Source organism: Ictalurus punctatus, chromosome 3, assembly GCF_001660625.3.
Source record: "Ictalurus punctatus breed USDA103 chromosome 3, Coco_2.0, whole genome shotgun sequence".
Lineage (NCBI taxonomy): Eukaryota > Metazoa > Chordata > Actinopteri > Siluriformes > Ictaluridae > Ictalurus > Ictalurus punctatus.
This window is the reverse complement of record NC_030418.2, coordinates 17,177,735-17,201,894: the sequence shown is the minus strand read 5'-3', so window position 1 is coordinate 17,201,894 and position 24,160 is coordinate 17,177,735. Positions and strand designations below refer to the sequence as shown.

At 37.5% G+C, this 24,160-nt stretch overlaps 1 protein-coding gene across 4 annotated transcripts; it reads left to right on the top strand.

Moving 5' to 3' along the window:
• Window positions 1-882: 882 nt before the first annotated feature.
• Window positions 883-22,421, top strand: LOC108263830 (protein AHNAK2). Of its 4 annotated transcripts, none has more exons than XM_047154206.2 (7): window positions 883-1,257; window positions 6,132-6,181; window positions 6,483-6,569; window positions 6,661-6,777; window positions 8,725-8,878; window positions 8,969-9,126; window positions 9,203-22,421. In XM_047154206.2, exons 1-7 carry the CDS (start codon window positions 1,206-1,208, stop codon window positions 21,761-21,763), a joined length of 13,179 nt encoding a protein of 4,392 aa, XP_047010162.2. In that variant the 5' UTR covers window positions 883-1,205; the 3' UTR covers window positions 21,764-22,421. The 4 variants fall into 4 exon arrangements, with proteins under 4 accessions (XP_047010162.2, XP_047010163.2, XP_053535664.1 ...); XM_017464997.3 differs by lacking the exon at window positions 883-1,257 and adding an exon at window positions 5,481-5,521; XM_047154207.2 differs by lacking the exon at window positions 6,661-6,777.
• Window positions 22,422-24,160: the final 1,739 nt, after the last annotated feature.

Below are 24,160 nucleotides of genomic sequence, written 5' to 3'. Positions count from 1 at the left end.
TTGTTTGTCTGGGCTACCTTAATGGATTGTAATGTGGAGTTTTTTTTTGGGCTCTGGCCAGTTACTAATGCAGTATCATCTTGCCACTCCCTGTCGGTAATGCAGAGTCAGAACTCTTTCTGGCATGAGTTAGTTCAATAATAATAAAAAAATAATGCACATATTGTTAAATATTTTATGTTATGTACATGTAATGGCTCAGTGCATGAAATACAAAATGCAGTATGCTCTTTATTCTGAAGGAGAACAAAATGGTTGCCAGGTTTCCTCCTGTTGTGTGTGTCCTCTGCAGTGGTCTGAGCTGAGATTGACATCATACCCTTCTTTGAGATCACTCTTAGTTTTGGGCAAGAGTCCTAAATCATTTAGCTTTTGTGGCTATTTTAGGCCATGCTCAATTGCAGTAAAGTCAGAAACAGAGCAGATTCACATGCAAGCTTCATGAAGACATAACAATCAGTAGATGCCAGTGAATTCTTTAAGATATGTACCTCAGCTTCTTATGCCATTTTACAGGTCATAAAACCCGTTAAACGTGTTAGCTATTATTGCACGTATCTCATTTGATTCAAGTCACCTGATTTACTGCATCCTACATTCTCTTCTTCTTGTCTAAGAGACATGAAATCGTGTACTGTGCAGTGTCAAATTCAATTATAAAGCCTATTTGCATGCGTTGGGCTTTTGGGAATTTGGGGGGGGTGAATGTTTTTTTCATGTCTTGACAAATCCAGTGTCCCAGAATGTCCTGGGTGTCTTTTTCCCTGTTGGTCTAACCGATGAGGTAGGTGGAGTTGGGGTTGAAGTTGGGAGGAGTTAAAGAGAAACTAGACAGCCTAAACAGCCCACCCCCAGCTCATGTGCTGTATGCTAGCCTGTATTTACTTTGCAGCAGAGAAGACTAGAGCATCATTGCAGAGTGCACTGTTACCTAGCGTGGATTCAGCACAACATCTCTCTCTCTCTCTCTCTCTCTCTCTCTCTCTCTCTCTCCTTCACTCACTAGCCTCACAGACTGACTGTTTCCTGCTCATTCTCTCTCTCTCTCTGCCTCTCTGCGCATCACCAGTGAGCAAGAGTGAAGAAGAGGTTGCGAGTTCTGCAGCTCCAGAAGGAGTGGACGGAAGCAGCCTGAGCCGACGCAGCATATTTTTGGGCCAGACATCACTGGACTCCAGGCTTGAGCTCTCTAGAGGACAGCCACCATGTGTGACTGTTTTCATCTGGCGTTCCCCAATTGGCATGCACCAGCTGCGGGTGGGCATAATCACTTTGCCTTTCCCTGTCTCTCTCTATTGCTCAGCCTTACCCTCTAACTTGCTTCATACCTGCTATTTTTATCCCTGAACCAGCACTCAGCCCTCCTGCCTGGCAATATTTCCTGTTTCTTGCACTGCAATGACTCATTGTTTGTGTGTGTGTGTGTGTGTGTGTGTGTGTGTGTGTGTGTGTGTGTGTGTGTGTGCGTGTGTGTGTGTTAAAAGAAAGTTTTGGTTTGACCTTGTAAATAGCATCTTTGAACAGAGCTGCTGATGCACTGACTGCAGTGTTTGTGAGAGATCTGGGTGTGTCTGCAGTAATGTGGGTGTGGCTTTGTTGTAGGCGTGCACACCATCATGTAGAATTTGATGCGAGGTAGATGCAGTCTAGAATGGGTGTGTCTGCAGTATTGTAGAGGGATTGTTTTAGACTTCTGTGGCAAACCCACATTTGAGAAGTACGGATATTTAACAAATGCGGCAAAAGATTATTGTAAAGCTCATACCTCCATAATTTTTTACTGAGCATCACTAAGCAGTGGCAGAGGCTCCGTATGTTTAGATGTTGAGTTTATATGGTATTTTAAGCCAAAATTTTGTTTTGCATATTGTTGATTCCTGGGAGGCTAAGAGTCTATCACTATCAATACATGAATAAAAGTTATATGTAATAGGTAAATAAAATATGTGAATAGGCCAAGATGTTCAAACTAGGAAGGTAAATAATGACTAACATGCTTGTCAGTGAGTAAAGAGGGTGTGCGTGCACACATTACGGATACCAGTATGTTGCAAATTTCAAATTGTGCTGCATTCTCCCAGAACTGATACGCGATACCACTGCAGAGCTTGATGGATGGTGCTCAAAAACAAAACAAGAGAGAAAATCGATGTCTTTAAAGAATCATTTTAGTTTTTACTCACTCTTTCTGAAAGCAAACTGAAATGAGAAAATTGTTTCGTGATAGCTTTTTAACAAATAAATATGTTATGTTATGTATTTATCTTAAGAGTCATCAATTTTAGAGTAAAGTGGTTTATTGTGAGAGTATTTTTATTTTTTTTTACCTTTTATTTTTTTCAAGTAAGCACTATAGCACATATTAGACTACCACACCAAAGACCTTGTGATTTAGTCTTTTTCTTTTAATTGGTTGCACCAGAATGACTGACTGGCTGTTAGATAAACATTATTTTATATATGAGCAGACATAATCTGGGTGTGAACCTTTTTATCTACATCATGTCAAGACACAACATGAACCATAACAGACATATTTATAATATAGAGAGAGTAGAGACACTATTAATCAAATGATATATTTGTGATAATTTTGTAATTCTGAAGTAGATTTATGTGTATCAGAAAAAAAAGAAAATGCTTGGCAAGAGGAAGTGGATCCAAATTAGTCAAAGAACTCAAAGACAGTCCTAATAACACATTTACATCTATAAATATTTCCAACAAGAAACTCAAAAGAATGAGTAGGTAGTAGCTTGCCAAAACACTGGCGTATCAGAATAAAGTGCTCATATACAGTATTAGCCTCTGTTTATGACTACTTATTGCTCATTTAGAAGGTAGACTAAGACTGTCCCACAATTTTATATGGCTCTTTTAACTATGAATAATGAATACTGCTAACTATGTTTGTGTGGACATGCACTGAGAGCACTGAGACTGTGAACATGATCAGGCACCTGCTGGTGAACTTTTTAAAAACAGCTAAGGGTTCCTAGGTCTTGTTTTTTTTAACAATAACTAACAGCAGTATTATTATAGCACTTTTCCATTAAACCTCTTTTACCCTTCAAACAAATGTACGCCCAAATATATGATGGTTTCTCTGCCACACTGAGGTTTGCATCAATTAATGTTTTTGATTAATTGGAATCAGGAGGGAATTGTGTCTCATGTTCTTATAACCTCAGGGGAAAAAGCCAGTTCTGTTTTCCCACTGAAATTTAATTATATTTTGTACGTAACCTTCTCACTGTGAAACAACCTTGTGTGTTCTCAATACAGGTCAAGATCTATGTTTCAGCTTCAGCTCTAACTGTGTTAGTGCAATTAGCATGCAGCTGAGGATTCTCAGAAGGCCATGAAAACAGAAAAAACAAGCTCTAATGCCTGTAATTTTGGTCATGGGTGATCCACTTACATACTGGATGTATGTGACAGTGTTTGTTACACTTTTCAGAAAAGGAATTTTTACACAGAATGTTAAATTCAAATGTAGTGATTTTAAGTGACAAAACCATGTCACATTAACAGCTAATTTCTTCATAGAAATATATTGTACAGTATTTAGTACAATTTTCAAATACAGCATTTGTGATAGGAAATATGTGGTTTGTGGTTGAAAGACATGCTAAGCATTCACTGAAGGAGGGAGACTGAAAACAATTCAACATAACAATTAATACGTTTTAGTCAGGTGATGGGCCATACCCAGCAAACAACCACTAAGAACACATATAATGTGTTAAGTCTAGTTTAGGCCAGATGTGGTAACTGCACCTCTTTAGCAACACCTTGCAATAAGCTTCCATGTTACTCATTGTGCATAATTCTTCCTCATATTGTGTAGTCTATTCTCATAGTCAAAACAGCACAAGTGTAATAAGACACCTATGATTCAATGATGAGAGTAGCACTGATCGGCTCCTTATTGTTGCTTTTTTTTGGTCTATCAACAGGCAATCCATAACCATATGTGACTGTCATTCCTCTGCTATTGCAGTGCATTGATACATTTAAAATCTGTTTTTATCAACACACTCTAATGTGGCTAGCTACATTTGTTGACCTACTCTCTGAATCAAACGCTTTCAACACAGTCACAGCAATTGCCTGTATGTTTCAATAAATCATAGTCAACTAATGGTTGAGTGAGGTGTCTTGGCCATCCAGCTCACATTGAATGACATTTCCGACACACATTGGAAATCAAAATCTAACTGGTTGATTCTATTGTAATTTCATAATTATGTATTTGGTTAATTGCCAAATAAGCTGTAATCTTTCCAGCTTCTGAAGTCCTAGAGACTTGATGAGCTTTTACCACTGAGGGAAAAAAAAATTATAGGATTATTTTCCTTTTAGTATTTACAGATTTTCCAACTAAAACCTAAAAATGGAATGAGTCTTTTACTACAATACTTGCAGAACTTAAATCCAGTAGTAGGATTCTAGGTCAAAACATGTGTCTATATATATATATATATATATATATATATATATATATATATATATATATATATATATATATATAAAATGGTTTTTTTTTTTTCTTTACCAATATGTTAATGCTGACCTCAAACAGAGGACCTGGTTTGAGGTAATTAGTGTATACTGAAGCCTGTGCAATGCAATGAACACATGACTTAACATCTTTTCTAAGTTGTGGCATTTCTTAACTTGGACATGTACATTAAACAACCATTATTAATAAACTTAATCGGTCATGGCCTTATCGTTTAAGTGGCACCCAAAAAGCAAATATTTGAGTAGGGCGGAACTGCAATATGAATTTAGCAGTGTTGCGACTCTCAGACCATACAAAGACACAGAATTGACTAAACAGCGTATACATAGAATATGTAAATGAAAAGCATCAAACAACAAATAAAGTTCAGCAACATGCATTATGTTACCTAGTTGGCATGTTTGTTTGGTTTGTTTATGATTTCCTACTGTAAACCAGTAAAGTAGTATTGTATGTGTGATAAATAGGGTAAATAACCAACTTGTTTACAAATCTCAGAAAGTTTTATATTGGTAGTCAATACAGGTACCTTAAACACATTAACTTGTTTTATGATTATTGAGCTGATTTATTTGGCATAAATAAAGGAAGACTATTGTGTTATTAGATTACAGATGGGGAGTTTACACTAAACATCAATGTCTGCTTCTCATCTAAATTGAAGGAAAAATGCCCAAAATGTTTCTTTAATCTCTAGGTGCATATTCACACATGTATATGCACACATGTATCATGCATGATCATTTACAATTATGTGGACAGTAAATAAATATTTGAAAATGTATTTTTTTTAAAAAACATTGTTTTTATTACAAGTGGGAATGTTGTTTATATTGCCAAACCTGTGTGTGCTAAAGGGCAGGGCACAGCAACTCCTCCTGTATTGTAATACAGGTGAGAGCAAGAATGCATAGTGGATTGGGTAAGGCACAGTAACACATGAGAGATATATAGTACTTATACAGAGGGAGATCCTGGTAGACAATAACTCAGGTAAGTGCAACATTTTGGTCTGAAGAGAATTCGATTATAGAACACTCATTGTTTAATGTGTGGTGATGCAGTTGTAATAGCAATTTATTGATATTGTATTGTTGATCTTACAGACAGGAATGTCTTTGTGTGAGTGGGTTTCTTGTCTACGGTAGAAATGCATCTGAATGTTGAACTGTCTCTTGTTGTTTACATGCTTTCTTTGAGCATGTGTTCTGTGAAGGTCAGAACAGTATAGACACACTTTTTTAGGCAAAGATGATTGACTTCTCCAGATGGTTGACTTTTTTTTTGCTGCACTAAGTCAATTAATAAAATACTGCTACAGTGGGAACTGCCATTTAAAATACCCTACTGACAGTAACCATTATATTTCTGATGGTTCCAACAACAAAGTTCCAGAATGGTAGTACGCACCCATCAAGATAGGTTTGTTTACATTGAGAATGAGCACACGGTGCAAAAAATGCACTTAATCATGAGTGATGCTGATTCATGTTGGTTAGCACTGTTTGAGGTTTGTGAATTAGTGGTTCTTATGTATAATTAAGCACATTTACTTCACTGAGTGCTATTTTCAGTGATAAATGCTGTTTTTAATCTGAAACAGGTGCTGGGCGAAGGCTGAGGGGACCGGAACAAGAAGAAGAGGATGATTCAGTGAGGGTCATTCAAACAATTATCAGTCAATTTCAGAACACATTTGGAAAACTTCTAAATATTGCGATATTTGAACAACTTCATAAGAACTCACATAAACCAAATCACAAAAAGTTCATTCTGGACAAAGGGAAGTCTAAAGCTGTATGAATTGTAACAAAATATTGTTTTTTTTAGAACTCCTGTGGGTTTTGTTTGAGAATTGGCTAAATATTTACTTTCACAAAACTGACTTCACTTACAGACAAATTACATACATTGTGTTTTGTTACATTTGTTTTTAAAATAATATTATTCTTAGGTATGTGAGGAACCTGAAATTTTAGAGAAGGAAAGACCTCGTCCTCAAGGCTCATCACCAGTAGAAGAATTTCCTGTTGAAAAACAGGTAACAACAATCTCTAATACAGCTTCAGTTAAGTTGAAATCTGTGACTTATATTAAATGTGTCTTTCTATATACATTAATTGTTTTGTCAGGCTGAGGAAGATATCTCTGACTCAGCACACAAGAGTGGGAGCAACAAAAAAAGCAGAAAAGCCGGCTTTGGATCTCTGTTTGACAAGCGCACATCTGACAAAATGAATGAAACAGAGGTCAAGCTTACTGAAATAATTTATTTTACATATATGTAGTACAACCCCAATTTCACTTATATACTATACTATACTTATGGAAGTATGGCAAATGCAAAAAACAAAAACAAAAAGAGTCATTTGAAAATCCGGTTCACCTTGTACTGCATTGAAAACTCATTATTAACACATTATTTGATGTTCTACTTTGTGAATTTAATTTATTTTCGAATATATACACTCATTTCAAATCTGATGACCGCAACACACTCCAAAAACGTTGGGCCAGTCGACTGTTTACCACTGGGTAACATCACCTTTTCTTTTAACACTTATTAAGCGTTTGGGCACTGAAGACACCAGTTGGTTAAGTTTAGCAAGCGGAATTTTCCCTCATTCATCCATTATGCATTTCCTCAGCTGCACAACTGTACATGGCCTTTGTTGCCTTATTTTGTTCTTCATAATGCGTCACACGTTCTCAATCGGAGACAGGCCAGGACTGAAGGCAGGCCATGCTATCACCCACACTATCTGTTTACGCAAGCATGTTCTTGTAATCCGGGCAGAATGTGGTTTGGCGTTGGTTTGGCATTGTCCTGCATATGTGGCTCCAAAATGTGTACATATCTTTCTGCATTAATGGTGCCCTCACAAATGTGCAAGTTACCCATGCCATAGGCACTGACACACCCCCATACCATGAGAGATGCTGGCTTTTGGAACTGATGCTTGGATGGTCCTTTTCCTCTTTGGCACGGAGAACATAACTACTGTTATGTAACTGTTCACTCCTTGGACCACAAAACATGATTCCACTGTGCTACTGTCCATCTCAGATGAGTTTCAGCCCAGAGAAGTCAGCGGCGCTTCTGGATAATGTTGATGTATGGCTTCTGATTTGTATACTAGAGCCTTAACTTGCATCTGTGGATGCAGCGGCGAATGGTGTTGCTGACAAAGGTTCACTAAAGTATTCCAGAGCCCAAGCCAGGATATCCATTACAGACTCATTATTGTTTTTAAGAAGTCTGAAGGATCAGAGATCACGCGAATTCAGAATTGCCCTTTATGCACTGAGATTTGACCAGATTCTTTTAATCCTTTGATCAAATTGTGCACTGTAGAAGGTGAAATGCCCAAAATCCTACCGATTTTTCTTTGGGGAATGTTGTTCTCAAAGTTTTGGATTATTCGCTGACGCATCTCTTGGCAGATTGGAGAACCTCGACCCATCCTTGCTCTTGAATTACTAGGCCATTTTTGGAGACACCTTATATACTATAATTAGACGATTGCCACACCTGTTTCACATCGCCTTCTTATTTCAACTTGTCACATGGCTATTAGTCCTAAACTTTTTTTGGAACGTGTTGCATGCATTAATTTCAAAATAAACGTTTATCTTAAAAAAAAAAAAAAATAGGCAGTTGATTAGGTAAAACATCAAATACCTTGTATTTATATGTTTTATGTATATGTTTTATATATATGTTTTTTGTTGTTGTTTAAATACAAGTCAAAGTATATTTACAAATCACTCTTCTTTGTTTTTATTAGGATTTTTCATACTGTCCCAACTTTTTCGGAATTGGGGTTGTATATTGAAAATACTAAATGTTTTAAACAGATCTATCTACATGTGCAATTTGAAAACCAAGTCCCATGCTTACTTAAATATACAGACAGGTGACAAATAAAAATAAAAATCAGGTGTCTTAAAAACAACATGCAGCTCCAAAATCTCCTGCAGGTGTTAAATTGGGTTGGAATGTGTTGTTTGCAAAGGCCATAGCATATGATTTAAATCATGTTCTTAAGCAGTTTTTTTACTTTAAAGACAGATATATACTAATCTAGTGTATTTTTTTAATTCAAAGTTATTCTGAAAACTACTTTAGTAAAGATTATTGTTATGCAATGTGTAAAAGGAATGTTATGTTAACTTTTTTCCATCTGTGGTTTCAGGACATGCAGAGTGATGAATCTGAAATGATTGTGAAAACAGTGAAAGAAGCATGTGTTGAGGGCTTAGTCGTGACTGGTGGAGGGAAAGAGGGGATATTCATCAAAGAAGTGAAACTAGATTCACCTGCTTCCAAACATCTAAGTGTGAAAGAGGGTATAAAAAAGATTGCAATCTTAGCTACTGATCCCCTATTTAATTTGTAACTTAAAGTTCTAATTTTTTTTCTAATTTACATCCCACCAGGTGATCAAATACTAAGTGCTACAGTATACTTTGATAATGTTTCATACGAAGATGCACTTCATATTCTTGAGCATGCTCAACCATATAAAATGGAATTCTGTCTAAGGCGCAAAATGGAACCAAGCATACCAGAAAATGCTGAAATTATACATACAAAGGTAATTGTAATCAAACTTTTCTTACTTTAGGTTTTGATCTGTAGTGTAATTAGTACTCCTTTTTTGCCTTCCCTAGGAAAAAGAGCAGGGTCCACCAATGATGAGAAGTCAGAGAAAGATGAAAAAACAGCAAGAACGTATCTCATGGCCAAAGTTCCCATCCTTTGGCAAGGGACCCAGAGTGCAATTCAAGAGATCTCACAGCACATCAGAAGCAGAGGAACACAGGAAATTAGAGATGAGCCCACCAACAAGTGATGCTGAATCTCCACTGAAATGTCCAGATGGAAAAGACAAGAAAAAAAAACACAAAGTCCAACTAAAAATGAAGATGAAGGGCCACAGGAGCAAGTCTGTTGAGGAACCCCAGAGAAATGAACAGTTGGTTTGGGAAAATCAACAAGTGGAGTATATATTAGAAGAAAAGGTTCTTGAAAGACATGAGGAACAAATGCAAGAGATCCCACAGGTCCTAAGTGAAGCTGAAAATGAGGTTTCTTCCAAGACTGGGACTGATGATCCATTTCAGAGTTTGTCAGCAATGGAACGGCACGAGGCTCATTTAATTAGCTTGGGCAACACATTAAAGACTACAGATATTTCAGTCGCTCTTGCAGAGGGCGGAAAAATAGAGAGTTCAGAAATGAACATCAGAATTCATCAGAAGGAAAAACCTGATATTGGAACAGAAAACCAAGTAGAAACTATCAAAGCTTTGTACACAATTTCAGATCCATCAGCCTGTGACAATATTCTATTATCACAGGCAGAGGTAGAAATATCTCAATTTGACAATGACCTCAACAGACAGGGAACAGAAAAAGATAGTTCTGGGAAAAAAATGGAATCTGGAAATGTAGAACTTAGCATGCCAAATTTAGATACATGTGTAGAAGTAACAAAAAAATCTCCAAGGATTGGTGATGAAAAGCAATGGAAGGAGATGTTTGAAAATGAGAGTTATGGGATTCGAACCAGAGGTCCATTGGCAGACATGGCCACATCAAAGACCCACTTTGTGAGCACAGTAAATGGGCTTCAGTTCATTTCACCAGATTTTTCTGAGATAACGCAAGTGGGGAAAATGTCTGATGGCATCAGTGACACAAAGAAACCAACTGTTACTTTCCTACCAAAACCTGGAAGTGCTGATTTGGCTGGAGACAAAGAATATTCACCTTTAGAAATCAAAACTTGCAAGTTACCAACAGAAACTACTGATTTCATTCTAGTAGATCTAGATAGAAGATCAGCATCAAAGTTTAAATTGCCAAAGGTAGATGGCACTGGATTTGTAACCCATGAACTAATCAAAATGACAGCGGTGGAAAAAAATACAACCCATCTACCAAAACGAGAAGATATTGAAATTCCAGGAATGGAAAATAAAGAAACAAAACCCAGTCTTCAGACACCTGAAATTAAGGTTCCAAAAATTGAGAAAATTATAAATGTTACAAAGCAGAAAGAAATCCAGGATCTACAAACAGAAGAAGAGTTCAATGTTGAGGATGTTAAAGTGGCTGTTTCCAAATTCCCTGCTTTTAAACTGCCTGAGGGGGACATAACAGGTGTTCTTGTGCAAAGAGAAATTACAATTATGGAACTAAAGACAGATAAGTCTATGTTGACCCCTAGGGGATCTCCACATAAAACATCCATCACAAGTACAGACAGTAGCACGAGTTACCCTAAAAGTAAAGTAGGTGAAGAAAAGTCACCAGCTTCTGATATTGTAGATAAGGGCACAGCAATCAAGATGCCAAAAGTTGAGCTACGTTATACTGATGAGCATACATCAACAGCTTTGATGAAAATAGACCATCCACAGATAACAGATTATGGGAGATGTAGAGACATAAACTTCAAGCTCCCAAAGCGGGAAGATATTGAAATACCAGGGATGGAAGCCATAAAGGAATCACAGCTACAGAATACAGTAAAAGTAGTCAGTGACACAGACCTTAATCAACCTGAAAAGCCGAAAACTAAAAAATACGGTGACAAGAAAGGTCATGAAAAGAAATCTAAGAAACCAAAAATATCCATCCAAGGATTTGAAATAACTAAATCTGATATTGAGTGTACAGATATTAGTACTGAATTACCAAAGAAGGATTCCTCTAAAATGGATACTGGAGAAACAAAGATCCATGAAAAACACAAATTCAAAACCCCCAAAATAGGGGAAGTTGAGAATAAAGATGTTCCAGTACAGGAAACCAAAATTTTAGAAGATAATATGGATAATGGCACTGATATAAATGAAGATGGACAGTCTGCCAACGTGTATGGCAGAGCTCAGGACACTGAAACTGAAGGGCAAGGGAGGAAGTTCAAACTGCCAAAATTTGAGATCAGTTTTCCAGAAGTAAAAGCACCAAGAATTAGTTGTACATCAAAGAAAGATGATGACAGTTCTATATCAGAGGAAAGTGGTAAAGTGCCAGTAGTGCATTCAGCTAAAGCTGAACTACCAGAAGTAAAACCTGAATTGAGCACAGACCTACCAGAAATTGATTCTGAAATAACTGAAGTGAAAATTAAAAGGCCAGGGTTTTCATTTCCCAGGTTTGGGATATCTAAATCAGAACATACAGCCCCAGCAGCTGATGTTAGTCGCACAAATGTTGATATGTCTTTACCAGACTCACAAACAGTCATGGAGGATACAAACACAAATATTGCAATATCAGTGAAAGAAGGTAAACAAAAGGATGCAACAAAGTTTGGTTCTCCAACAAAGTTCAAAATCCCTTCAATCAAGTTTCCAAGTTTTGGAGCTAAAGTTACTAAGGCAGCAATGGAGACCTCTGATGTACATGTTGGCGTTAAACGAGCTGATACAAGTCTGCCCGATACAGAGTTAAAATTATCTGCTGAGCCGATAATTGAGACGATTTTAGTTGATATAAAAGACCCTGATGTAGACAAACAAAAGAAATCTGTCAGTATGGAATCTATTAATATGGACATCCAAAATGAGGCACAAGTGGGTAAATTCAAATTGCCACAATTTGGAATCAGTGATCTTGAAATAAAGGGACCAAAAGTAGATGTAAGTTCAGACAAGGCAGAGATTGACATTTCTGTACCAAAGGCAAAAGTAGAAGTTCAACCACCTGATGTTGAATTGCAAGGTCTAAGAGCTGAAATAAAAGCTGACCTGCCAGAAATAGATTCTAAAGATCTTGAAGTGAAAATTAAGACACCAGGCTTTTCATTTCCTACAACTGGATTTCGTAAATCAGACATTAAGGCTTCTGAAGGTGACGTGAGTCTCCCAAATTTTGATGTGTCTTTGCATGAAGGAAGTATAGAAATGGAAAGACCAACTACTGATGTTACTACATCATTGGAAGATGGAGAACAAAAAGACCCAATAAAGTTTAAATTGCCATCAGTTACCTTCCCAAAATTTGGAGCCAAAGGCCCAAAAGGTACATTAGAGGTCTCTGATGTGGGTGTAGATGTTAAAGGACCTGAAATAAGTCTACCAGATGCAGAGATAAAATTGTCATCTGAGCCCCTCTCAGTGAATATAAAAGGGCCTGGTGCAGACAAAGAAAGGAAATCTCTCAGTATGGAAATGAAAGATCAGGACATCCAAATTAAGGAACAAGGGAGTAAATTCAAATTGCCAAAATTTGGAATCAGCCTTCCTGACGTAAAAGGGCCAAAAATAGATATAAGTTCAGACAAGACAGAGATTGACATTTCTGTACCAAAGGCAAAAGTAGAAGTTCATCCACCTGATGTTGAATTGCAAGGTCTAAGAGCTGAAATAAAAGCTGACCTGCCAGAAGTAGATTCTAAAGATCTTGAAGTGAAAATGAAGACACCAGGCTTTTCATTTCCTAGAAGTGGCTTTAGTAAAACAGAAATTAAGGCTCCCAAAGGTGATGTGGGTCTCCCAAATGTTGATGTGGCTTTGCCTGAAGGAAGTATAGAAATTGAAAGACCAACTACAGATGTCACAATACCAATGGAAGAGGCAGAACAAAAAGAGCCAACAAAGTTTAAAATGCCTTCAATCAACTTCCCAAAGTTTGGAACTAAAGGTCCAAAGGCTACAATAGAGGTCTCTGATGTGAATGTAGACGTTAAAGGACCTGAAATAAGTCTACCAGATGCAGAGATAAAATTGTCAGCTGAGCCAATCTCAGTGGGTATAAAAGGGCCTGATGCAGACAAAGAAATGAAATCTCTCAGTATGGATATGAAAGATCAGGACATCCAAATTAAGGAACAAGGGAGCACATTCAAATTGCCAAAATTTGGAATCAATGTTCCTGAAATAAAGGGACCAAAAATAGATATAAGTTCAGACAAGGCAGAGATTGACATTTCTGTACCAAAGGCAAAAGTAGAAGTGCATCCAGCCAATGTTGAAGTGGAAGGTGTAACGGCTGAAATAAAAGCTGAATTGCCAGAAGTAGATTCTAAAGATCTTGAAGTGAAAATGAAGACACCAGGCTTTTCATTTCCTAGAATTGGATTTAGTAAATCAGAAGTTAAGGCTCCCGAAGGTGATGTGAGTCTCCCAAATGTTGATCTGCCTTTGCCTGAAGGAATTATAAACATTGAAAGACCAACTACAGATATCACAATACCAATGGAAGAGGCAGAACAAAAAGGTCGGTCAAAATTTGGTTCTCCAACAAAGTTTAAATTGCCTTCAATCAACTTCCCAAAGTTTGGAACTAAAGGTCCAAAGGCCACAGTGGAGCTCTCTGATGTGAATGTAGACGTTAAAGGACCTGAAGTAAGTCTACCAGATGCAGAGATAAAATTGTCAGCTGAGCCAATCTCAGTGGATATAAAAGGGCCTGATGCAGACAAAGAAATGAAATCTCTCAGTATGGATATGAAAGATCAGGACATCCAAATTAAGGAACAAGGGAGCACATTCAAATTGCCAAAATTTGGAATCAATGTTCCTGAAATAAAGGGACCAAAAATAGACGTAAGTTCAGACAAGGCAGAGATTGACATTTCTGTACCAAAGGCAAAAGTAGAAGTGCATCCACCCGATGTCGAAGTGGAAGGTGTAATGGCTAAAATAAAAGCTGACCTGCCAGAAGTAGATTCTCAAGATCTTGAAGTGAAAATGAAGACACCAGGCTTTTCATTTCCTAGAATTGGATTTAGTAAATCAGAAGTTAAGGCTCCTGAAGGTGATGTGAGTCTCCCAAATGTTGATGTGCCTTTGCCTGAAGGAAGTATAGAAATTGAAAGACCAACTACAGATGTCACAATACCAATGGAAGATGCAGAACAAAAAGATCGGTCAAAGTTTGGTTCTCCAACAAAGTTTAAATTGCCGTCAATCAACTTCCCAAAGTTTGGAACTAAAGGTCCAAAGGCCACAGTGGAGGTCTCTGATGTGAATGTAGACATTAAAGGACCTGACATAAGTCTACCAGATGCAGAGATAAAATTGTCAGCTGAGCCAATCTCAGTGGATATAAAAGGGCCTGATGCCGACAAAGAAATGAAATCTCTCAGTATGGATATGAAAGATCAGGACATCCAAATTAAGGAACAAGGAAGTAAATTCAAATTGCCAAAATTTGGAATCAGTGTTCCTGAATTAAAGGGACCAAAAATAGATGTAAGTTCAGATAAGGCAAAGATTGACATTTCTGTACCAAAGGCAAAAGTAGAAGTGCATCCACCCAATGTCGAAGTGGAAGGTGTAACGGCTGAAATAAAAGCTGACCTGCCAGAAGTAGATTCTAAAGATATTGAAGTGAAAATGAAGACACCAGGCTTTTCATTTCCTAGAATTGGATTTAGTAAATCAGAAGTCAAAGCTCCTGAAGGTGATGTGAGTCTCCCAAATGTTGATGTGCCTTTGCCTGAAGGAAGTATAGAATTTGAAAGACCAACTACAGATGTCACAATACCAATGGAAGAGGCAGAACAAAAAGGTCGGTCAAAGTTTGGTTCTCCAACAAAGTTTAAAATGCCTTCAATCAACTTCCCAAAGTTTGGAACTAAAGGTCCAAAGGCTACAATAGAGGTCTCTGATGTGAATGTTGACGTTAAAGGAACTGAAGTAAGTCTACCAGATGCAGAGATAAAATTGTCAGCTGAGCCAATCTCAGTGGATATAAAAGGGCCTGATGCAGACAAAGAAATGAAATCTCTCAGTATGGATATGAAAGATCAGGATATCCAAATTAAGGAACAAGGGAGTAAATTCAAATTGCCAAAATTTGGAATCAGTGTTCCCGAATTAAAGGGACCAAAAATAGATATAAGTTCAGACAAGCCAGAGATTGACATTTCTGTACCAAAGGCAAAAGTAGAAATGCATCCACCCGATGTCAAATTGCAAAAAGTAACAGCTGAAATAAAAGCTGACCTGCCAGAAGTAGATTCTCAAGATCTTGAAGTGAAAATGAAGACACCAGGCTTTTCATTTCCTAGAATTGGATTTAGTAAATCAGAAGTTAAGGCTCCTGAAGGTGATGTGAGTCTCCCAAATGTTGATGTGTCTTTGCCTGAAGGAAGTATAGAAATTGAAAGACCAACTACAGATGTCACAATACCAATGGAAGATGCAGAACAAAAAGATCGGTCAAAGTTTGGTTCTCCAACAAAGTTTAAATTGCCGTCAATCAACTTCCCAAAGTTTGGAACTAAAGGTCCAAAGGCCACAGTGGAGGTCTCTGATGTGAATGTAGACATTAAAGGACCTGACATAAGTCTACCAGATGCAGAGATAAAATTGTCAGCTGAGCCAATCTCAGTGGATATAAAAGGGCCTGATGCCGACAAAGAAATGAAATCTCTCAGTATGGATATGAAAGATCAGGACATCCAAATTAAGGAACAAGGGAGTAAATTCAAATTGCCAAAATTTGGAATCAGTGTTCCTGAAATAAAGGGACCCAAAATAGATGTAAGTCCAGATAAGGCAAACATTGACATTTCTGTACCAAAGGCAAAAGTAGAAATACATCCACCCGAAGTTGAAGTGCAAAAAGTAACAGCTGAAATAAAAGCTGATCTGCCAGAAGTAGATTCTAAAGATCTTGAAGTGAAAATGAAGACACCAGGCTTTTCATTTCCTAGAATTGGATTTAGTAAATCAGAAGTTAAGGCTCCTGAAGGTGATGTGAGTCTCCCAAATGTTGATGTGTCTTTGCCTGAAGGAAGTATAGAAATTGAAAGACCAACTACAGATGTCACAATACCAATGGAAGATGCAGAACAAAAAGATCGGTCAAAGTTTGGTTCTCCAACAAAGTTTAAATTGCCGTCAATCAACTTCCCAAAGTTTGGAACTAAAGGTCCAAAGGCCACAGTGGAGGTCTCTGATGTGAATGTAGACATTAAAGGACCTGACATAAGTCTACCAGATGCAGAGATAAAATTGTCAGCTGAGCCAATCTCAGTGGATATAAAAGGGCCTGATGCCGACAAAGAAATGAAATCTCTCAGTATGGATATGAAAGATCAGGACATCCAAATTAAGGAACAAGGAAGTAAATTCAAATTGCCAAAATTTGGAATCAGTGTTCCTGAATTAAAGGGACCAAAAATAGATGTAAGTTCAGATAAGGCAAAGATTGACATTTCTGTACCAAAGGCAAAAGTAGAAGTGCATCCACCCAATGTCGAAGTGGAAGGTGTAACGGCTGAAATAAAAGCTGACCTGCCAGAAGTAGATTCTAAAGATACTGAAGTGAAAATGAAGACACCAGGCTTTTCATTTCCTAGAATTGGATTTAGTAAATCAGAAGTCAAAGCTCCTGAAGGTGATGTGAGTCTCCCAAATGTTGATGTGCCTTTGCCTGAAGGAAGTATAGAATTTGAAAGACCAACTACAGATGTCACAATACCAATGGAAGAGGCAGAACAAAAAGGTCGGTCAAAGTTTGGTTCTCCAACAAAGTTTAAAATGCCTTCAATCAACTTCCCAAAGTTTGGAACTAAAGGTCCAAAGGCTACAATAGAGGTCTCTGATGTGAATGTTGACGTTAAAGGACCTGAAGTAAGTCTACCAGATGCAGAGATAAAATTGTCAGCTGAGCCAATCTCAGTGGATATAAAAGGGCCTGATGCAGACAAAGAAATGAAATCTCTCAGTATGGATATGAAAGATCAGGATATCCAAATTAAGGAACAAGGGAGTAAATTCAAATTGCCAAAATTTGGAATCAGTGTTCCCGAATTAAAGGGACCAAAAATAGATATAAGTTCAGACAAGGCAGAGATTGACATTTCTTTACCAAAGGCAAAAGTAGAAATGCATCCACCCGATGTCAAATTGCAAAAAGTAAAAGCTGAAATAAAAGCTGACCTGCCAGAAGTAGATTCTCAAGATCTTGAAGTGAAAATGAAGACACCAGGCTTTTCATTTCCTAGAATTGGATTTAGTAAATCAGAAGTTAAGGCTCCTGAAGGTGATGTGAGTCTCCCAAATGTTGATGTGTCTTTGCCTGAAGGAAGTATAGAAATTGAAAGACCAACTACAGATGTCACAATACCAATGGAAGATGCAGAACAAAAAGATCGGTCAAAGTTTGGTTCTCCAACAAAGTTTAAATTGCCGTCAATCAACTTCCCAAAGTTTGGAACTAAAGGTCCAAAGGCCACAGTGGAGGTCTCTGATGTGAATGTAGACATTAAAGGACCTGACATAAGTCTACCAGATGCAGAGATAAAATTGTCAGCTGAGCCAATCTCAGTGGATATAAAAGGGCCTGATGCCGACAAAGAAATGAAATCTCTCAGTATGGATATGAAAGATCAGGACATCCAAATTAAGGAACAAGGAAGTAAATTCAAATTGCCAAAATTTGGAATCAGTGTTCCTGAATTAAAGGGACCAAAAATAGATGTAAGTTCAGATAAGGCAAAGATTGACATTTCTGTACCAAAGGCAAAAGTAGAAGTGCATCCACCCAATGTCGAAGTGGAAGGTGTAACGGCTGAAATAAAAGCTGACCTGCCAGAAGTAGATTCTAAAGATATTGAAGTGAAAATGAAGACACCAGGCTTTTCATTTCCTAGAATTGGATTTAGTAAATCAGAAGTCAAAGCTCCTGAAGGTGATGTGAGTCTCCCAAATGTTGATGTGCCTTTGCCTGAAGGAAGTATAGAATTTGAAAGACCAACTACAGATGTCACAATACCAATGGAAGAGGCAGAACAAAAAGGTCGGTCAAAGTTTGGTTCTCCAACAAAGTTTAAAATGCCTTCAATCAACTTCCCAAAGTTTGGAACTAAAGGTCCAAAGGCTACAATAGAGGTCTCTGATGTGAATGTTGACGTTAAAGGACCTGAAGTAAGTCTACCAGATGCAGAGATAAAATTGTCAGCTGAGCCAATCTCAGTGGATATAAAAGGGCCTGATGCCGACAAAGAAATGAAATCTCTCAGTATGGATATGAAAGATCAGGATATCCAAATTAAGGAACAAGGGAGTAAATTCAAATTGCCAAAATTTGGAATCAGTGTTCCCGAATTAAAGGGACCAAAAATAGATATAAGTTCAGACAAGGCAGAGATTGACATTTCTGTACCAAAGGCAAAAGTAGAAATACATCCACCCGATGTTGAAGTGCAAAAAGTAACAGCTGAAATAAAAGCTGACCTGCCAGAAGTAGATTCTCAAGATCTTGAAGTGAAAATGAAGACACCAGGCTTTTCATTTCCTAGAATTGGATTTAGTAAATCAGAAGTTAAGGCTCCTGAAGGTGATGTGAGTCTCCCAAATGTTGATGTGGCTTTGCCTGAAGGAAGTATGGAAATGGAAAGACCAACTACAAATGTCACAATACCAGTGGAAGAGGCAGAACAAAAAGGTCGGTCAAAATTTGGTTCTCCAACAAAGTTTAAAATGCCTTCAATCAACTTCCCAAAGTTTGGAACTAAAGGTCCAAAGGCTACAATAGAGGTCTCTGATGTGAATGTAGACGTTAAAGGACCTGAAATAAGTCTACCAGATGCAGAGATAAAACTGTCAGCTGAGCCAATCTCAGTGGGTATAAAAGGGCCTGATGCAGACAAAGAAATGAAATCTCTCAGTATGGATATGAAAGATCAGGACATCCAAATTAAGGAACAAGGGAGTAAATTCAAATTGCCAAAATTTGAAATCAGTATTCCTGAAGTAAAAGGACCAAAAATAGATGTAAGCTCAGACAAGGCAAATATTGACATTTCTGTACCAAAAGCAAAAGTAGAAGTGCATCCATCCGATGTCGAAGTGGAAGGTGTAACGGCTGAAATAAAAGCTGACCTGCCAGAAGTAGATTCTCAAGATCTTGAAGTGAAAATGAAGACACCAGGCTTTTCATTTCCTAGAATTGGATTTAGTAAATCAGAAGTTAAGGCTCCTGAAGGTGATGTGAGTCTCCCAAATGTTGATGTGTCTTTGCCTGAAGGAAGTATAGAAATTGAAAGACCAACTACAGATGTCACAATACCAATGGAAGAGGCAGAACAAAAAGGTCGGTCAAAGTTTGGTTCTCCAACAAAGTTTAAAATGCCTTCAATCAACTTCCCAAAGTTTGGAACTAAAGGTCCAAAGGCCGCAGTGGAGGTCTCTGATGTGAATGTAGACATTAAAGGACCTGAAATAAGTCTACCAGATGCAGAGATAAAATTGTCAGCTGAGCCAATCTCAGTGGATATAAAAGGGCCAGATGCAGACCAAGAAATGAAATCTCTCAGTATGGATATGAAAGATCAGGACGTCCAAATTAAGGAACAAGGGAGTAAATTCAAACTGCCAAAATTTGGAATAAGCCTTCCTGACGTAAAAGGACCAAAATTTGTTGTAAGTTCAGACAAGGAAGAGATTGACATTTCTGTACCAAAGGCAAAAGTAGAAGTGCATCCACCCGATGTTGAAGTGCAAAAAGTAACAACTGAAATAAAAGCTGACCTGCCAGAAGTAGAGTCTCAAGAACTTGAAGTGAAAATGAAGAGACCTGGATTGTCTTTTCCCAGATTTAGTAAATCGGACAGTAAAACTCCAGCAAGTGATCTGAGTTCCCAAACTGCTGATGTTTCTTTGCCAGAGGAAAGTATAAAAATAGAAGTTCGAACTACAGACATTATTGATTCAATGGAAATTGCTGGACAAAAAGATCCAACAAAGTCTAGTTCACAAACAAAGTTAAAACTTCCGTCAATAAAACTACCAAAATTTGGAGTTAAGTCTTCTGTGAGGACAGATGTTAAAGGACGAGAAATAAGTTTACCAGATGAAGATTTATCAGCTGAGTCATTGTCAATGGATATAACAGGACACGACGTAGACAAAGATGAAAATTTTGTAATTGCACAGCCCGAAGTAAAAGGTTCAGAAGTGAAAATACAGTATCTTAATGTTAAAGTTAATAATGTGGAAATAAACAATGAAGTAACCATACCAGAATTGGATTCCCAAGTGGGAAAATGTGGAGATGAGGATACACCTGTAAATGATGCTCTAGATGTCGTCTTAGAACCAAAACAAAAATACACACAAAGAGTCAAGACATCCTCCAAATTCAAAATTCCAGCACTTGGTGATGTTTTCAGTGGCTTTGAAGTTGAATTTAATGTACCTAAATTTGATGAAATTGAAGAATCAATGAAACCATATTCAGATCCTCTGAAACATGAACAAAACATTGCAGTGAGTGGTCATGTATCAACAGAGTGTGTATCAAAATGTGAAGATGGAGAAGCTCAGGAAAAATCGAAGACAGACCAAAACAAAGAGGGTGGGCAAAAACAAACACAACCTGAAAACAGTGACTGGTTTAGATTTCCCAAGTTTTCCTCTCCAACCAAAACGGCAAAAGACAATGAGAAATTCATTTCCCAATTACCCAAAAAAGCTGAACACAGTCCACAGAGTGACATAAATGAAAATGAATCCAAGAAAAGTTTCACAAGAGAGATTGATGAGGATAATGTCAGTCCAACTTTGTCACTAAGTTCATCTGATGCTTTTGCTGATATAAGTTCTGCACTTACAACTGAACAGATTGACCTGTCGCTGGCCAGCCCTACAAAGGTCAAAGTAAAATATTCTGAACCCACTCCTAATGCTGAAGTGAGTGGCATACATGGTGATATTATTACTTCAACAGCCAGGACTAAACTAATATCCATGGAGCCTCATCAGCCAGAGAAAGTAAACATTCCATTCTCTTCTGAAACATCCTCTTCTTCAGTGGATACTCTGAAACAAATGTCAGGACACATAGTTGTGTCAAATGTAAAAAGTGTGTCTAAAACAGAACATGCTACAGTCCTCACTAAAGTAGACACACAAGATACCCAAACATTGCCTCCAGAAAAAGTAGCTGACTCAATGTTGTCAGTTGAGGAAACAATAATGCGAAAGGGACATACTATAGTGGAGAAGCATGTTGTAAAGGAAATCTTTGGTGATGACAAAGAGAAAATATTTGTGACACAGAGAATACAGGTTTTTGATGGAGATTCTACTGAGCCTATCTCTGATGACACAGCATCCTCAATTCAAAAGTTAAGAGAAACTGTACACACTGAAAAAATTAGATTTTTTGAGGGGGCAGAGTCAAGTAAAACAATTCTAATGAGCACTGAAACATTACTAAGGCATGTAGATTCCTCTACAGATGAGAATGAGGGGAAATGATTTGAGCTGACACTTTATTAGAACCAGAATGATGGCTGTGTAAACCAGATAAATCAGGCTGGTTTCACAAATCCTGCACATTTTCCTTTAGCTTGGCTTGTATAAATTGGTATTATACTTCAGAATGCATTTTATTTCTTGTGTAACCAAATGTGTTGTGTAAACATAATGCAAGTTAGGGCTAACACCAACACTTATTTAATAACATAATAAATTAACTATGGTTAGTGAATAATACTTAGAATACTCAGTATAGAGAAACATGGGCATTCGGCACCCATTACAGTAAAATTACTCTCTGTCCGAATTGTTTACAGTGCCCTCTTGGTCATATACAAGTAAATGTAACTGTGTCACATTTAGAGATGTTCATGGAAAAATATATAATATATGTGACTATTAAAACGTAATAATAGTACAGCATTTTTTGCAAAAGTCTCATTGTCATTGTCATAATTATTGTATTGCCATGAACTATACTCATAATTAAATTTAAGCATCTAAAATTTTGCAGCTTTGTGAAGAGAAAGTACTTTTTTTTAATAGTCTGCCAAGTTCCCTTTCATTTCCTATATTATTGTAAAACAATATATTTACATCCAAATGAATTACTGTATTTACACGCAAACATATGCCACAATAAATCTTATTTTAAAAATTGTTATCTAATTCTTGAATATTCATGATATATTTTTATGGAGAACTCAGAGACTTTGGGGGAAATTTCTTCAGTCTCTGAATGTGCACCAGATGTGTTTGCTTTGGCACAGGAGTTCAGTTGTACAAAGCCACCAAATTATAATTTGTTATTTATTTGCTATTCAAATATACTGTCTGACAATTCATGTATTTAACATTAAAGTAACAGTTTATAATATAATATATTATAATTAGTCAAACTTTATCAAACTTCATTAGACCTCATCTAAAACCCATGTATTCTGTATAAATTCCATAGCAAATACACTATATGGCCAAAAGTATGTGGAAACCTGGATGCCATTATACCCATACATGTGAGACTTCCCCAAACTGTTGTACAACTTTGGAAGCACACAGTTGTATAGAATGTCTTTGTATGCTGTAGCATCACAGTTTCCCTTCAATGGAACTAAACCTGCCCAAAACTGTGCACAAAGGATGGTCCATAAAGGCATGGTGTGCCAATGTTGGAGTGGAGGAACTCCAGTGGCCTGCAGAGAGCCCTGACCTCAACTGCACTGAACACCTTTCCCTTACCTCACTAGTGCTCTTGTGGCTGAATGGGCACAAATCCCCACAGCCATACTCCAAAATCTAGTGGAAAGCCTTTCAGAAGAGTGGAGGTTATTATAACAGCAACGGGGGAACAAAATCTGGAGTGGGATGTTCAGAAAGCACATTTGAGTGTTATGGTCAGGTGTCCACAAACCTTTGAGCATATAATGTAAACCACTGAAATCAAGTTCTTGTGCATATGCGCATGCATATCAAGATCTGTCACAAAGTTCTACAGTCAGGTCCACAATTATTTGGACTCCTTGAATTAAATGTGAAAGTCTACACTTCAATCACATTTTTATTGTTTCAGTTTAATTTCAGTTTAATTTAAATTACGAAAATTGTGTTGATGTCCAAATACTTATGGACCTGACTGTATTTTACTCTTTCCAAATGCCAGAGGTATTTTTAACATCTGAATATGCTCTCGTTCAACTCAGCACCATGTTTCTGCAGACCTTCATACTATACCATCAAACACAAAGTGACAGTGACATAGTATTTCCTACAAATACCTTAACACCAAGTCATTTCTTCTTCTGCATGTAGAAGTCAGAGCTATCCTTTGCAGCTTGTGACTGTGGAGCTACAATTTTTTTTGTCCTCCTAACCTGTGGTAGACGTTTTCTTTTCTGTTTTCTTCTGTCTTCTTCTCCCTCTATGGTGAGTGTACCCATTTCATTCTCTGTTGGAGCACTGGCTGTCATTTGCCAGCTATAACTGCTAAATGGTCCCGTTGTTTATTAGCATACATTATGCAGTCTGAGCCATAAACTACTGTTCCAAAACGCTTGGTCTGCAGACTCATGTCTAACGATTGCAGGAGAAAGCACAGCACCCAGTCCAATAGTGCACTGCCCAACACCTAAAGTGCTTTTTACAGAGTTTTTACAAACTTGCTGGATAAAGTCCACATCTATGTTGAAGGTGTATTTGGTGCCCATTCTGCAACACAGTGGATGGCACCTTGTTAGGAACTCATAAGCCCATACTAGCATTAATTATATAATCTAGGTGTTTCTACGAACCCATTCAGGGTGTTGATCTGAAATGACTATTATTGAAATGGGTGTTGATCAAGAGTATTGGCAAGAAAGGTTGGAGAATTGCACAGCTGAGCAATAAGCTCGCCCTGCA